This window comes from Prenolepis imparis, unplaced genomic scaffold (genome assembly GCF_030444845.1).
Source record: "Prenolepis imparis isolate NDT839.2.m4 unplaced genomic scaffold, iyPreImpa1.0 SCAF_9, whole genome shotgun sequence".
Lineage (NCBI taxonomy): Eukaryota > Metazoa > Arthropoda > Insecta > Hymenoptera > Formicidae > Prenolepis > Prenolepis imparis.
The window spans coordinates 12,090,174-12,102,183 of record NW_028141167.1 but is presented as its reverse complement, the minus strand read 5'-3'; the positions used below and the strand labels follow the sequence as shown (position 1 = coordinate 12,102,183).

Here is a 12,010-nt window from a genome sequence, read left to right as displayed (position 1 = left end):
AATTCTGTGAATCGTGCAATTGAAGCAAGTCTTTTTGTGCTTGCGACAGTGATATTTTCGAGAGCGATGCGTAAAAAAAGTACCATGTGTGGTCCAGATCCGAAATTCTGCTGACGACCGTTCGGGGACCGCAGCAGGGCTGTATCAGTTAAGGGTTTTTGCTCACTGGAGCGTCCTTACGTACCACGAGAAGCGAGAGGGTTCCCCAAGGATTTTGCACCGGGGCCGGGATATATAAGAGACGACGGAAGATTACGCCGTGTGTATCCTGTACGATGCACAACACAGCCATTTCTCCAGTAATTGAAAAAGATTTGTTTCTCCCGGAGACGATTGGAGAGATGTGTCGCTGGCTCCGATAATGTATTATAGTCTCGCGCCGATGTATCGATGCAACAGTCGCGAAAGTTTCGCGAAAGTCGATAAAGCATCGTGAAAGGAAATTTTGATAAAAGTATCGCTTTAAGAATAAACCCAGGCTGAGAGAGAGAGAGAGAGAAAATTTTAATTTGCATAAAATGCTATTTTTTCCGATACTATTGTCATCGATATCTAGCGACATATTATTATTGTATAATTATTTTTTTATTGTTACTAAGGAGAATATAATTCTTAACTAAAAAAGAAATTAATGAAATATAATATTACATAGCAAGATTACATCTTTTACGTAACATTACAGACTCTCACTGGTTGAGGGTTAATTGCGCCCTTCATCCCTTCTCATAACTCTTCTAGTGATCAAGATCTTTTATTGAAACTTTGGATTACACTCGTGGGTTTTCACACACGCTGTCATCTACAATATGTTCAATGATGCAATTTATTATATATTAATCTACGAACGGCGGTACTTACAGCTGCGGCCTAAAAGCGCGCGAGGGATCCATCTTTTCTTCTCTAACTAAATTCAATTCGTATCAGTTCGGTTTTATCTCGATCGATTTTCCTAAATGGATTACACACAACGAAGTATAATTGCACTGTGTATATCGTTCTCGCGATAAGTGTTTAATCTATCGATCCTAAGCTACACTGGGCTGTCCGATGCCGGGAGCGATTATCGGCGATTTTGCGACGAAATTGTCGGAGAAACAGATTACTGTTAATATAATACGCCGAGTTCATCTCTGATCTCGTCATTTTTTTGCACGTAATTCAAATTCTGGGTTAAATTGATTTCTACATTTAAGTCCCTCCGCGGAACTCTCTTAATAATATGATCTTTATGCAAGAAATTTGCTAGAATAAATTAATATCACAAATTAGTTAAAAGTAATTGCGATTTCATGATCTGTTTCCGACAATAATAATTGTCACTTTTTCAAATATTTTTTTAAAAATATTTATATAATAATCTTATTATGGGAATTCTCTAATGATATTGATTTATTTTTATAACACTCGATTTAGACAAAAATTTAAAAGCATTGAAAATCTATTATCGATTTTTTCATCAAAGAAAATAATCAAAGAATTAACTGTAACATACAAATTATCCAAATCATCATCTTCATGTCATGTAAAAGACACATTTGTCTTTATTCATTTGAGAGATGTGGGTGCGTATTATACTGAGCTTTCCGCGAATTTCGCTAGAAAATCATAAAAATCGGCGTATAATATGAGACTAGATTAACAAAAACCTTTGAAGATCCTCGGACTCGTGACTTCCCTTCCCCGGTTTTACCTACAAAATGCAATAAAATGATTTCTAGCGTGCGTTATCTTAGAGTCGCTCTATATTCACAACGAGTGCTCGCAAAACTTCTCGATTCGATCGATCTGTTCGCCTACTTACGACGCCGTAAAAGGACGAGACGCGTAAACGTCCTGTTAAAACGAGCTGTTATCCTTCCAGTAAAGATCCATTATCGGACGTGACAAGAGGCCGCCGACTTGACGACGCGATAAAATTGATGTCTGCTTCTATGCCGATATCACAAGGAACGCGCGAGACGAAATATTACCTAACATTTGCTAGTAACGGGTCCATATCTATCTTCTGGCAAAATCAGAGCCTTACAATTACAAAACTGGGGCTCCCGTTTCAGCGATGCCGCGTAAACGTATAGTTACGAAATTAAAGAGTTCGGTGCAACACTACGTTTTAAATATCTTTCTTAAAAAATTGAGAAAACTAATCTAAATTTGAGCTTTATATGTGTGCTGTGAAAATTCAATTTAAATTAATTATTAATTTTAATTGATAAAGTAGCTTCAATTTGATTATTTTTTGAATTCAATAATTTTGTCAATCTTAAGATTAATTTCCTCAGATTCTTAAGAAAGCGTGTCTCTCAGATCATTGTTGCGCATCGAGTCCTTAAAATCGAGAATAAAAAGATCGAGTGTGCTTTTAAGGCAACGGACGTGTCGCAAGCTTACGAAACGGGTTAAATGTGTCCTCCACCTCACCTTTTCCTCCTCTTCCTGCTCCCTCTCTTCGTGCTACACTGCTGCTCCTGCGTGTCGATTAATCCAGCCAGCCAGCTCGATTAATTGGTCGGCGCGGACGGACTGTGGACTTGGCCGTAAAATATACCGCGTGTAGGACGGCAAGCCGAGCAATCGGAACCCGCCCTTTCCGCTCCCGGCTCGTTCGCTACAATAATTATCAGCCGGTAATTAGCGAAGCCTCGAAGTGTTTGTAAACGCCGAAGGATGTGTTGCGTTACGTAAAATTAACCCTACGCAAACATCGTCGCGTTTTTCTTTGAAAGAAGCGTAACAAGGTCGTCGATAAATAAATCAGTAGTAGAAGCCTTAACGAGTCCGACGAAAACGTATAGTAATATTTTACCTGACGAAACGATGCGAGAAATTTGAAAAATTCAGAAAATACATATATTAGTTTTCTTGTAGGTACTTTTTTCTGAATTTTATTTTTAAAGATAAAAAAATCAAGAAATGATATTTATTTAAGAAAGATATCCAGCCAGCCAACTCGATTAATTGATCGGTGCGGATTGTTGCATTATTGTAATATATATGTAAAATTAATCCTACCTGAATAATCGTCGATAAATAAATCAGTAGTAGAAGTCTTAACTAGTCCGACGAAAACGTATAGTATTTCATCCGACGAATTGATGTGAGAAATTTGAAAAATTCAGAAAATACAGAAAATATATTAATTTTCTTGTATGTATTTTTTTCCTAAATTTTATTTTTAAAGATAAAAACATTAAGATACGATATCTATCTAAGAAAGACATTCAGCCAGCCCGATTAATTGGTCAGTGTAAATTGTTGCATTATATAAAATTAGCCCTACGCAAATATCGGTGCATTTTTCTTTGAAAGAAGCGTAACAAAGACGTCGACAAATAAATCAGTAGTAGAAGCCTTAACTAGTCCGACGAAAATGTATAGTACTTCATTCAACGAAGTGATGCGAGAAATTTGAAAAATTCAGAAAATACAAAAATATATTAATTTTCTTTGCATTTTAAAAAATTTTATTTTTACAAATAAAAAAAATTAAGACATCAATGTATATCTAAAAAAAAAAAAAATATTCAGCTAGCTCGATCAATTGATCGGTACGGATTGTTGCATTATGTAAAATTAACTCTACATGAATATTATTGCATTTTTCTTTGAAAGAAGCGTAACAAAGACGTCGACAAATAAATTAGTAGTAGAAGCCTTAACTAGTCCGGCGAAAATGTATAGTATTTTATTCAACAAAATAATGCGAAAAATTTAAAAAATTAAGAAAATACAAAGAATATATTAATTTTCTTATATGTATTTTTTTGAATTTTATTTTTAAAGCTAAACAAAATTAAGAAAGCAATGTATATCCACGACAGCCCAATTAATTGGTCAGTGCGAATTTGTTCATTATGTAAAATTAACTCTACATGAATATTATTGCATTTTTCTTTGAAAGAAGCGTAACAAAGTCGTCGATAAATAAATCAGTAGTAGAAGTCTTAACTAGTCCGACGAAAACATATAGTATTTCATCCGACGAATTAATGTGAGAAATTTGAAAAATTCAGAAAATACAAGAAATATATTAATTTTTTTGTATGTATTTTTTTCCTAAATTTTATTTTTAAAGATAAAAAACATTAAGAAACGATATCTATCTAAGAAAGACATTCAGCGAGCCCGATTAATTGGTCAGTGTGAACTGTTGAATTATATAAAATTAGCGTGAATATCGGTGCATTTTTCTTTGAAAGAAGCGTAACAAAGACGTCGACAAATAAATCAGTAGTAGAAGTCTTAACTAGTCCGGCGAAAACGTATAGTATTTCATCCGACGAATTAATGTGAGAAATTTGAAAAATTCAGAAAATACAAGAAATATATTAATTTTCTTGTATGTATTTTTTTCCTAAATTTTATTTTTAAAGATAAAAAACATTAAGAAACGATATCTATCTAAGAAAGACATTCAGCGAGCCCGATTAATTGGTCAGTGTGAACTGTTGAATTATATAAAATTAGCGTGAATATCGGTGCATTTTTCTTTGAAAGAAGCGTAACAAAGACGTCGATAAATAAATCAGTAGTAGAAGTCTTAACTAGTCCGACGAAAATGTATAGTATTTTATTCAACGAAATAATGCAAGAAATTAAAAAAATTAAAAACTTTAGAAAATACAAAAAATATATTAATTTTCTTATATGTATTTATTTGAATTTTATTTTTAAAGCTAAAAATAATTAAGAAAGCAATGTATATCCAAGACAGCCCAATTAATTGGTCAGTGTGAACTGTTGAATTATATAAAATTAGCGTGAATATCGGTGCATTTTTCTTTGAAAGAAGCGTAACAAAGACGTCGACAAATAAATCAGTAGTAGAAGTCTTAACTAGTCCGGCGAAAATGTATAGTAATATTTTATCCGATGAAACGATGCGAGAAATTTGAAAAATTCAGAAAATACATATATTAGTTTTCTTGTATGTACTTTTTTCTGAATTTTATTTTTAAAGATAAAAAATTTAAAAAATAATACTTATTTAAGAAAGATACTAATTTAAGAAAGATATCCAGCCAGCCAACTCGATTAATTGATCGAAACAAATTGTTGCATTATGTAAAATTAACGCAAACATTGTCGCATTTTTCTTTAAAAGAAACGTAACTAAATCGTCGATAAACAAATCAGTAGTAGAAGTCTTAATTGTTCCGGCGAAAATGTATAGTATTTCATTCAACGAAATGATGCGAGAAATTTGAAAACTTCAAAAAATACATAAAATATATTAATTTTCTTCGCATTTTTCTAAATTTTATTTTTACAAATAAAAAAATTAAGAAAGCAATGTATATTTAAGAAAGATATTCAGCTAGCTCGATTAATTGATCGGTGCGGATAATTGTATTATGTAAAATTAACTCTACATGAATATTATTATTGCATTTTTCTTTGAAAGAAGCGTAACAAAGACGTCGACAAATAAATCAGTAGTAGAAGCCGTAACTAGTCCGGCGAAAATGTATAGTATTTTATTCAACTAGATCGTCGATAAACAAATCAGTAGTAGAAGTCTTAATTAGTCTGGCGAAAATGTATAGTATTTCATTCAACGAAATGATGCGAGAAATTTGAAAACTGCAAAAAATACATAAAATATATTAATTTTCTTCGCATTTTTCTAAATTTTATTTTTACAAATAAAAAAATTAAGAAAGCAATGTATATTTAAGAAAGATATTCAGCTAGCTCGATTAATTGATCGGTGCGGATAATTGTATTATGTAAAATTAACTCTACATGAATATTATTATTGCATTTTTCTTTGAAAGAAGCGTAACAAAGACGTCGACAAATAAATCAGTAGTAGAAGCCGTAACTAGTCCGGCAAAAATGTATAGTATTTTATTCAACAAAATAATGCAAGAAATTTAAAAAATTAAAAACTTTAGAAAATACAAAAAATATATTTATTTTCTTATATGTATTTATTTGAATTTTATTTTTAAAGCTAAAAATAATTAAGAAAGCAATGTATATCCAAGACAGCCCAATTAATTGGTCAGTGCGAATTTGTTCATTATGTAAAATTAACTCTACATGAATATTATTGCATTTTTCTTTGAAAGAAGCGTAACAAAGTCGTCGATAAATAAATCAGTAGTAGAAGTCTTAACTAGTCCGACGAAAACGTATAGTATTTCATCCGACGAATTAATGTGAGAAATTTGAAAAATTCAGAAAATACAAGAAATATATTAATTTTCTTGTATGTATTTTTTTCCTAAATTTTATTTTTAAAGATAAAAAACATTAAGAAACGATATCTATCTAAGAAAGACATTCAGCGAGCCCGATTAATTGGTCAGTGTGAACTGTTGAATTATATAAAATTAGCGTGAATATCGGTGCATTTTTCTTTGAAAGAAGCGTAACAAAGACGTTGACAAATAAATCAGTAGTAGAAGTCTTAACTAGTCCGGCGAAAATGTATAGTAATATTTTATCCGATGAAACGATGCGAGAAATTTGAAAAATTCAGAAAATACATATATTAGTTTTCTTGTATGTACTTTTTTCTGAATTTTATTTTTAAAGATAAAAAATTTAAAAAATGATACTTATTTAAGAAAGATACTAATTTAAGAAAGATATCCAGCTAGCCAACTCGATTAATTGATCGAAACAAATTGTTGCATTATGTAAAATTAACGCAAACATTGTCGCATTTTTCTTTAAAAGAAACGTAACTCGTCGATAAACAAATCAGTAGTAGAAGTCTTAATTAGTCTGGCGAAAATGTATAGTATTTCATTCAACGAAATAATGCGAGAAATTTGAAAACTGCAAAAAATACATAAAATATATTAATTTTTTTCGCATTTTTCTAAATTTTATTTTTACAAATAAAAAAATTAAGAAAGCAATGTATATTTAAGAAAGATATTCAGCTAGCTCGATTAATTGATCGGTGCGGATAATTGTATTATGTAAAATTAACTCTACATGAATATTATTATTGCTTTTTTCTTTGAAAGAAGCGTAACAAAGACGTCGACAAATAAATCAGTAGTAGAAGCCGTAACTAGTCCGGCGAAAATGTATAGTATTTTATTCAACTAGATCGTCGATAAACAAATCAGTAGTAGAAGTCTTAATTAGTCTGGCGAAAATGTATAGTATTTCATTCAACGAAATAATGCGAGAAATTTGAAAACTGCAAAAAATACATAAAATATATTAATTTTCTTCGCATTTTTCTAAATTTTATTTTTACAAATAAAAAAATTAAGAAAGCAATGTATATTTAAGAAAGATATTCAGCTAGCTCGATTAATTGATCGGTGCGGATAATTGTATTATGTAAAATTAACTCTACATGAATATTATTATTGCATTTTTCTTTGAAAGAAGCGTAACAAAGACGTCGACAAATAAATCAGTAGTAGAAGCCGTAACTAGTCCGGCGAAAATGTATAGTATTTTATTCAACAAAATAATGCAAGAAATTTAAAAAATTAAAAACTTTAGAAAATACAAAAAATATATTTATTTTCTTATATGTATTTATTTGAATTTTATTTTTAAAGCTAAAAATAATTAAGAAAGCAATGTATATCCAAGACAGCCCAATTAATTGGTCAGTGCGAATTTGTTCATTATGTAAAATTAACTCTACATGAATATTATTGCATTTTTCTTTGAAAGAAGCGTAACAAAGTCGTCGATAAATAAATCAGTAGTAGAAGTCTTAACTAGTCCGACGAAAACGTATAGTATTTCATCCGACGAATTAATGTGAGAAATTTGAAAAATTCAGAAAATACAAGAAATATATTAATTTTCTTGTATGTATTTTTTTCCTAAATTTTATTTTTAAAGATAAAAAACATTAAGAAACGATATCTATCTAAGAAAGACATTCAGCGAGCCCGATTAATTGGTCAGTGTGAACTGTTGAATTATATAAAATTAGCGTGAATATCGGTGCATTTTTCTTTGAAAGAAGCGTAACAAAGACGTCGACAAATAAATCAGTAGTAGAAGTCTTAACTAGTCCGGCGAAAATGTATAGTAATATTTTATCCGATGAAACGATGCGAGAAATTTGAAAAATTCAGAAAATACATATATTAGTTTTCTTGTATGTACTTTTTTCTGAATTTTATTTTTAAAGATAAAAAAAATTAAGAAACGATGTCTATCTAGAAAGATATTCAGCTAGTCCAATTAATTGGTCAGTACAGATTGTTGCATTGTGTAAAATTAACTCTATGCAAACATCGTCGCATTTTTTTTTTTAAAGAAGCGTAACAAAGTTGTCGACAAATAAATCAGTAGTAGAAGTCTTAACTAGTCCGACGAAAACGTATAGTATTTCATCTGACAGAGAAATTGAAAACTTTGAAAACTTCAGAAAATATATTAATTTTCAGAAATATGTTAGTTTTTTATATCTATATACTTTTTTCTGAACAATTAAATTTTATTCTTAAAAGTAAAGAAAGAATGAAGAAAGAACGATATAAATTTTAAATAAGTTTAATGGCATATGAAATTTGTAACTAAATAGTTGTAGTCTCACAAAGTATTAAAAGGAGTTGTAAAATTAAAATAAAATTTAAAACAAGATACGAAAGAGAGAGAGAGAGAGAGCAGCATCGCGTGAAATAATTTTAGATTAAATAATAATTTAGCAAATTCAATAATAATTCTAATTATAACTCTCTCAATATAGTTTTCTTATGATAAATATGTCAGTGAAATTAGTTAAGAGCGCAAATTCAGTATAAATAAGGATTCATCAGGCCAATTAGTCTTCATTTCAATTTGCGCTCAGTCGGACGAGAGGATCGATTCGCTTTTCGCATGGAGGGCTTGAAAGCAGTTCTGAAAAGATCGCGCAGAGAAGGAAAAGAAGAAGATCGGGAAGCGCGTGCTTTTTCCGGAGGCTGTACGTTAGTCAAAGTACCTGCCGTTCACCGCCAATGATCCTGTATTCGTATTCATCGCGCCGATGCAGCACCTATCTCGTTATTTTCGGCTTACGCCCGCGTTGAATAGGTCCATCAATATACTCCCGTGATATATATATACCTACACGTATGTATACGTACGTGTGTATGTAAAAGCGTATAGGTCTCGTCTGAAACGATCGCGTTCCTATTTGCAACCGTGCTCTCTGTACTTACATGTTATATTATTATTGTATGTACAGCACCGAGTAGAATATTTTCCGTAGGGTAAGAAAACACCATAGATATTTTAAGGAAAAATATCAAATTAAATTTTCTAATATGTAGTTTACTTTGGAATTTGGTTATTAGCTACATTTTTTTCGAGTATTTCTGATATTCTTGTACTTAATGACTTATAAAGAATTATAAAAATTTTTTTTGAATAACGTAATCTCTTTTTATGGCACATAACACATATAATTAATATATATTTAAAATATAAATTATATATATATATATCAATAATAAAATTTTACATATACATATATAAAAATTGTCCTCGAATTCAGAATGGTCTCTCTTATTCGTATCCGCTCGCCAGCTGGAAATAGTTATCCGCCGTTAATGTAAATTAGAAGGAAACGCGCACCGTGAGAGACGTCGCGTCGTCGGATTCGAGCGTCGCGACGCCGACGGAAGTGGGTACCTAGACCGTATATAGGTACGCGCAAGCGTACGGCGTAAATCACGCCCCTTGGCCGAGCGAGGGGTCCACCCGCAACCCCATTTCCGCGTTATTACAACCCGGAGAGAAGATCCAGCCCCGCTTTCCCATCCCCGCGTCCGAATATCAAGGCAACCCTCCGCGCGTTTCCACTTAACACTCCGGTCGCGACTAATTACTCTAATTAATTGGAACTCCGATATTCTCGCCGGAACGCTTGATCTTCATGGTAGCTACTAATTAATTACTATTATCAATAAAGCGCGTTTTACACAAGATGCGATGCGCCCAGACTAGATACCAGGCTCTCTGCGAATCCGCGAGAGCTCTCGGCTATTCATATAATAACGTGTAAATGTGGCGCATGCAAAGCTGCTTGCGAAAATACGCGATTTTCCGCGACATCGACCCTCGGGGGTTCGAGAGGGAAGAGGACCGCGAGGGATCTTGAATTATATCTCGGAAGAGCGTATTTCGTGCGACGTTAATTGGAAATGTCATCTCTGGTAGAAATAAGTATCATGAGTGTGTGTATGCCTATTTTATGCACGATTACAGAGTTTAGCAATACAACCTTATGAGTTTTTAAGCTTGAAAAATTCTTCGACTCGCTTGCACACGAACAATTAGTTGCTAATTCAGTTTTATCAAAAAAATGTGTCGGAGAGATCAAAATATAATTTTTAACGATTCGACTCGTCGAAGAAGAAAGAGAGTTTCTCTCGTGCTCTAAAAGCTAATTTAATTCTTCTGTCAATGCAATTTTTCACGTTTTCATCAATTGTACCCGGATATCAACTGTATATTTTTCTATTTTCCACACATTGCACTGCGATAATTTTTTTATAGCAGTTGCTGAGCATCGAACATTCTTTTTTTCGTTATATTTTAGGAAGTTTCCGAATATCTTTGTATTTTGTTTTGGGCAAAGAAAGTTTCAATACATTTTTACAGTTGCTTTGGGTATCTGGATACCCGTTCTTTGACAGAAGGGTTAAAAGCACGACAAATTTCTCGCTTACCCTTGAGAACATTGAGATGTCGATAGTAAGCATTGCCGTGCCAGCTCTCGGGGCTTCTCGCCGGCGGTAATTCCGTCTTCACGTCACGTAGAGCCGCGGTTTCTTCGGCAATCTTTTCAGCCTCCCGTTCCTGTAACGATAAAAATATCGGGTCGACTCGTAAATAAGTTCCGCTGTAGATAATTACTGAATTTTATCAGAGAAACTATAAATTTTTTAATCGAAACACAATCACAGCAGACGTATACACGCAGAAATTGCAGTTAAATACAAAAAAATTGCAAAAAAGACCAGCTTTCAACAAGCGCAAAAAATGTAATTTTATTGCACAATAACGCCCGACCATACATATGGCTAAAATAATTCAGGAAAAAATTCTGGAGCCTTCGTAATCAGTTCTACTTCATTCTTTTTATTCTCTAGACCTTGTTTCATCAGATTTCAATCTGTCTTTCAGGCCCCTTCAATTCATTAAATGGAAAAAAATTGATAATGATGCTAAGATTTGTCAAAAACATATGTCAAAATTCTTCGAGGAAGAAATTAACAAATTATCTAACTGGGAACAAGTTATACTTAATAAAGAATATATAACAGATTAAAATTTATTGTAAATAATTTTCAATATAAAAATTCAGTTTATTAAGTAAAACGAAATTTATTTATGAATCAAGCCAATATTTTGATAAAATTTATTTTTTCTGAGCGAAAATAAATAAACAATATATAGTTGTCAATAGTTACTTTATAAATCAGCTTTGTATCTAACCACTCCTCGTATATTTCTTCGTTAATTAGCGAGAAAAAACAGGGTATCTTACTATATTTTTAACCAAATACGGTAGAGTAAAAAATGATATCGCGATCATACCATATAAGCAATACGGTAATAATTCACAATTCTTTCAAAAGCACACTTTCCGCTAAACTATCTCTTTACTTTGCGAGAGGACATTATACGTCCGAAACGTCGGCGATCGTGACGTTTCTCGCGATATGTAAGCCTTCATCGGCCAACGAATATATATTTTTCATTCGACATTAAGGCGTCGGCGTCAACGTTTGGTCAGTCATACAAGCGAGAGAGGTAGTAATAATATCGTCGCGGAAGTGCCTGTCTCGGGGAAACGGGGAATCGTCATTTTCGTCGGAGACAGGTGGGGTTGGCGGACGGAAGAAGGAAAGGGGGCGAAACAGGGTCGGCAAACAGTCGCGATATGTCGCGGTTCCTTGACGTAATGACAGCCGTGGAAATGGATGAGGACCTACCACTCATCCTGATCAACCACTTAGGTATGCAACGATGGCTCGTCGCGCGGCGTGGAAAGGGGGCACGAAGGGGCGCCCCTCGTCCCCCTCGGGGG

General features: G+C 32.7%; 1 protein-coding gene across 3 annotated transcripts in view; it reads right to left on the bottom strand.

Moving 5' to 3' along the window:
• Positions 1 to 785: 785 nt before the first annotated feature.
• Positions 786 to 12,010, bottom strand: part of Fuss (SKI family transcriptional corepressor fussel) — a 55,591-nt gene continuing 44,366 nt past the window's right edge. For all 3 annotated transcript variants that reach the window (XM_083046492.1, XM_083046493.1, XM_083046494.1), the window contains exons 6-7: positions 10,647 to 10,776; positions 786 to 2,605 (exon numbers count right to left, since the gene is read on the bottom strand). In XM_083046492.1, coding sequence (XP_082902618.1) covers positions 2,499 to 2,605; positions 10,647 to 10,776 — 237 coding nt within the window. In that variant the 3' untranslated portion in view covers positions 786 to 2,498. The remainder of the gene's footprint in view (positions 2,606 to 10,646; positions 10,777 to 12,010) is intronic.